Source organism: Octodon degus, unplaced genomic scaffold, assembly GCF_000260255.1.
Source record: "Octodon degus isolate 3935 unplaced genomic scaffold, OctDeg1.0 scaffold00003, whole genome shotgun sequence".
In the NCBI taxonomy this organism is placed as follows: Eukaryota; Metazoa; Chordata; class Mammalia; order Rodentia; family Octodontidae; genus Octodon; species Octodon degus.
This window is the reverse complement of record NW_004524579.1, coordinates 37,194,085-37,199,352: the sequence shown is the minus strand read 5'-3', so window position 1 is coordinate 37,199,352 and position 5,268 is coordinate 37,194,085. Positions and strand designations below refer to the sequence as shown.

General features: G+C 37.7%; 1 protein-coding gene across 1 annotated transcript in view; it reads right to left on the bottom strand.

Annotated features, from left to right (window-relative positions):
- Positions 1-258: 258 nt before the first annotated feature.
- Positions 259-5,268, bottom strand: part of LOC111816435 (mucosa-associated lymphoid tissue lymphoma translocation protein 1-like) — a gene marked incomplete at its 3' end in the record, with an annotated part of 27,227 nt that continues 22,217 nt past the window's right edge. Inside the window, exons 4-7 of the mRNA XM_023713862.1 lie at positions 2,805-2,964; positions 2,095-2,273; positions 934-1,030; positions 259-291 (exon numbers count right to left, since the gene is read on the bottom strand). Coding sequence (XP_023569630.1) covers positions 259-291; positions 934-1,030; positions 2,095-2,273; positions 2,805-2,964 — 469 coding nt within the window. The remainder of the gene's footprint in view (positions 292-933; positions 1,031-2,094; positions 2,274-2,804; positions 2,965-5,268) is intronic.

Sequence of the window (5,268 nt, the reverse complement as noted above, 5' to 3'; positions counted from 1 at the left end):
ATTAATGTTCATTATTCAAAATACGTTGTACATGAACTTTGTTTTATGCGCATACGAAGAACATTATTTATATGCATTGTGTGTCAGTTTAATAGTGTCTGTGGCAATTTATAAAACTTCAGGACTAAATATCCTTCAATTGAAATAGTACAGCTAGTATTTTTTCCATCACTGCACCCAGTAAGCTAGAGAACTCCACCATTTCCCAGAGTAACCAACATGCAGGAGGCTTGGTCTTGAACCAAAGAATTACACTACCTTCAGTGCACTCCACTGCCTCATCTGTTCTTCCTTGTTTCAGAGAAAACAAATTGGACATTATAATGCATGACCTTAGGAAGGGCAGCCATTACATGAACACACAGCAAGATAAATATCATAGAAATATGCTGACAAACACAAACAACATATATTAAAATCTCCTACCATTAACAGCATAATGATAAACATTAAATAAAAGTAAAGTAAATAAAACTCAATCAAATCATGCAGTTTATAATGGGGATTGCTAGCTAATATCATTTTTTCCTTTATGTCTGTGACTGTTTTTTTTTTTTTTTTTTTTTTTATTTTGGACAAGGGATCGAACTCAGAATCTTGTGCTTGCCAGGCAGGATAGCTTTTTTTGAAATGTTTTATTAAGAGCCTTTTTCACCAAATTAAATTTTTCTTAATCAAAGCTTTAAAGACTTTATTTCTGTCATAAATATGTAAAATACATAACATTTAAGAATAACTAAAGTGATCTAAAAATAGCTTTTTCCCTTTTTCTGGTAAGGTATGAATGTATAGTATGTGTTTTCTAAAATTTCTATACAAACAATGTAACTCCTCAACACACAAACACTGTCACACCACAGTAGAATTTCCTTTCCTTATGTATGTCAGTTTATACATATGACACTTTGAAGAATACTAAGTAACAATGCTTACCTATGATGATTTCTACCTTTACACTGTCTTGACTATCTCGATCATTATATACATGACACCAGTAAGTTCCTTGATGTTCCAAATCCACATAAGGCACCTGTATCAGCATCAGAACACATACATATTTCCTCAATTTTATTTAAACTGGTTTAGAAAGGGCCAGTCAAATAGTTCAGCAGATTAAAGCACCTGCAAGCAGGTGTAGGGGCCGGGGGTTTGATCCCCAAGCCTGCTGTTCTGGCCCCACCCTGGGGAGTGCTAAGACAGCAACTGAGACTGGGTGTGCTGGTGCACACCTGTAATCCCAGTACTTGGGAGGCAGGCTGTAAACAGGCGGATCACCATGAGTCCAATCTCGTAGTGAGACCCTAAACACTCTGCAGACCCTTCCCTTAAAAATGCAAAAATAAATAAATTTAAAAAATTAAAAAAATAAACTGATCTAGAGAAAAATCACCTTGTGTTTAAAATTTTTTCAAAATGTAACATTTTAAAAGAGTTTAAACATTCTTAATCTCCTTTCATTAACCTAAATATTTGCAAGCAAATGATATGATTCCAATATTAATCAATCTGGTACAACATTAGTTGAAATTTTTTTTTAAATTTTATTTATTTATGTGTGTGTGTGTGTGTGTGTGTGTGTGTGTGTGGCCAGCTCAGCCCACCAGGGGGCGGTGCTGGCTGGCATGTGGTGCTGGGGCATTGAACCGCAGTCCCTGTGCTTTGCTAAGCTTGTTCTAAGTAGGTGCTTTAGACCACTGAGCCGTATCACCAGTCCCAACATTAGTTGAAATTTAAAATGTTGAATTCCAGCATTTTTGTAAATCCCAGGATCAATTTTAAAGACGTAAATAAAAATACTGAAAATATTAAAACACTCCAAATAATGTAAGCCTCGTATTCACTTTAAGTTTTTTTAAAAATTTATTTATTTGTGTGTGTATGTGCGTGTGTGTGTGTGGCCAGCTCAGCCCACGAGGGGGCAGGGCTGGCTGGCATGTGGTGCTGGGGGATTGAACTGCGGTCCCTGTGCTTTGCTAAGCTTGTTCTAAGTCGATGCTTTAGACCACTGAGCCATCTCACCAGCCCTCACTTTAAGTTTTAATCACATAATTTTATACATCAATCCAAAAATATACCCCCAAATCAACTACTTACCATGTATACCTTTTTTGTCTCTTGTGTTAGTGGTGATTCATTTTTGAACCACTGGTAGTGAGGAATAGGGCATCCAATAGCAACACACTGTAAAACCAGTGTGGTTCCTGGCATGAGCTTCTGGGACTTCGGTTCAACACAAATTTGCAACTTGGATTCAGAGATGTCATCCCCATTTTCTTAAATTAAAACAACAAAATCTCAAGGTTAAACATAAAACATTTTCCTCTAATTAAAAAAATTGATGTGTGCAAGTTCACCCCTCAATCTTTATAATATTTCATCAAACCATAGCATTCTCAGGAATGTTAGATGCTCTATGAATAAAAGCATGCTTTTACATTCTTTTGGACAAGTTTACAAAATCCTGATATAAAGTTGGCGGGAAGGCATACTCAAGAAAACAAGCAGTGGGAAGAAACTTAGTGTGGGCATTAAGAGAGGGTAACAGGCCACGCAAGCTGGCAGGGTGGAGGAGTCAAGCAGCAGGGAGCAGACTGAGAAGGGTCAGAGTAATCTTAGGGACTTGCACATGCATGCTCACACAGACACCAGCAAAGCACACAGGATCAAATCTTACTAACCAGACATACTGTACTGGGTGAAAAACACACATGAAATTTTGGTACTGATTTGATACTCTGAGGTTATCTTAAGCACTTAAAATAAGGCTACCTACCAATCAACATTAAATTTCTTTTGTCACTTACTTTGGAAGATTTCTGTTACTTCTGCCACTTCACAAACTTCTAGCTGTGACCACTGGCTGAACTCAAATGTAGAGTTATTATTAACACGACAGACATAAAAGCCTGCATCCTTTACACTCACTGCATTAAAAATAAGTTCTGATGCATTTCCATATGGAATCTATGAAAGAATCAACAAAATATAAATGAATGGCCCATTAAAAAGACAAACGTTGCTGCACAAAGTGTATCATGTCAGTATAGAGCTTTGAATGCATGTATTTTATCTTCCTTCAAGTTCTAAAATATTGTTACTGAAGAAACAGACAATAACATTTGAGTTACTTAGAATTAAATTGTTAGAAATCCAGTTTTTTAACCATTAACCATAAAGGTAAGCCTTCCCTCATACATTTTTTAGAAGTTCACAATAGAAAACCATCTGTTCTGCCATTGAAACAGTTCAATCATTTGGTGCTAAAAGGATCTATACCTGCCACCTTTTGTTTTGTAGCATGTAACACATCATAAATGCTTCAATGGTATTGAAAAAGCACACAGAATCAAACCAAGGTGCTGCTTTCAATTCTAACCAAATTAATTACAAATATACATTTTATCTGGAAACTCCATTTTTCTCATCAGCAAATTTCTACAGAAGGATGGACTCCTTCACCAAACCATAGCTAGCTTCTTTCAAGGTGTGGTTGGAAAGGGGATAGTGAAAACCTGTGTGTGTGTGTGTGTGTGTGTGTGTGTGTGTGTGTGTGTGTCTGTATTTCTGTGTGTGTGACAGCCATCTAACAAACATCTCTCAAGCTTTGTGTACTGGGCTTCTGTCATCACTGTTAGATTTGTTTCCTCTTTGTTACTCCCAGCAATTTATGGGCCCCACCCACCTTGGGCTCCCTGCCAAAAGGCTTCCTCAAGTGCCTTATTATTATAGCCCAGTGCATGTACAGCAGTTCAATAAGTTTGCAGCTCTCCATCTCCAAACCTCGAGCAGCTGACCTCAACTTCCCTCTCAGTAAGGGACTAAGAAGAAAGACATTCCACTGAAGAGTGGTCACCTGGGACAACAGGGTACACTCCACAGCGCTTGGCAGGTGGATCATATTATCCTCCTAAGTCTTCCCTCCTTCCAGTGTGATTAGCCAGTTTTTACTCAAATTTCTTGTAACCCTGCTTCTTCCAGGAGTGTACTATAGAAAGGAATGTTCTCCTCTTCCTGTCAACAAGTCACAAATCTATCCATGTCCACCTCTAGTTACATTTGCATGCACAAAGCCCAGGGTTTGATCCCTGGCACCAAAAAAATTAAAATAAATTAGCAGCTCTTAATTTTAGGGGCTGGGGATATGGCCTTGCATATCCATTTATAACTGCCCTTTCCCCTCTAGCTAAGATAGAAGGTCTATCTTCTAACAAAGGCTACTTGGGCTGAAGAGCTGTGGAGCTCTGTTGAGAGCCTAGAGCTGGTATGAAAACTGTATTAAACCAAAGGTGTCTGGAAGTCAACAGGTACAGAGACTTCTTGGGCTTCGCTTACTGACTAAAAGAAGGAACTTCTTGGGGCTATGGAGATGGCTCTGTAAAGTGCTTCCTTGGCAAGTGCAAGGGTCTGAGTTCAATCCCTGGTTCCACAAAAATAAATAAATATAAATAAATAAATAAATAAATAAAATAAAAGAAGGAACTTCTGAGAAAGGAGGCTGCCATAGGTTCTCTATTGGAATGGCTTTTACTCCCAGGAAGGATACCAGAAAAAACCTATCATAAATCCCCTATCTAGGGAGAATTATAGCCATAAAAAGAGGAAAGAAGCCAGTACCTGTATAAACAAGGATTATCATGAACTGTCATATCCTCTCCTAGCTCTTCTATAAACTCATTTCTTTATCCTGAGACACTTCTTTGCTATTCCCCTCAAAGCTCCTCCCCTCTTTGTTCTACTAAATTAGATATATAAGCCTGTAACTTTAACAATTAAGCAAGTTATTTCTTTTTGGTAGTGTAGTCACATTTTCTTCTGTTAATCCATCTCATTTCAGTTAACTCACAGTCCCCCAGCACTGAACCTAAAAGCAAGAAGGAAAAGCTTTCCTTTCCAATACTTCCACCCTCTCTGACCTTGCTCTTGCATTTTTTTTTCCTGTTTCAGCATCTATTTCTTACGTTTTTATCACTGTCAAAATTATACTTTAATACCTTCTATCTTAAATAAACCAAATAATCCTCTCTTGACCCCAGACCCCCTCTCAGCTGCACCAAGGAAGCTGGCCACTCTTCTTCTTCAAATACTTTGTGTTATTCTTCTTGGTCTCTTTGTTATTTCCATATTTTTCTTCATTATATAAATATCAGTGTTAGCTCCCAGGATATCTTAAGAGCTTAACTGATTCATCTGGATGTGTAACAGGCATGTCAAATGTAACATATCTAAAATCACACTCCTGCTTTTCTCCCTAACTCTACTCCTTTCCAG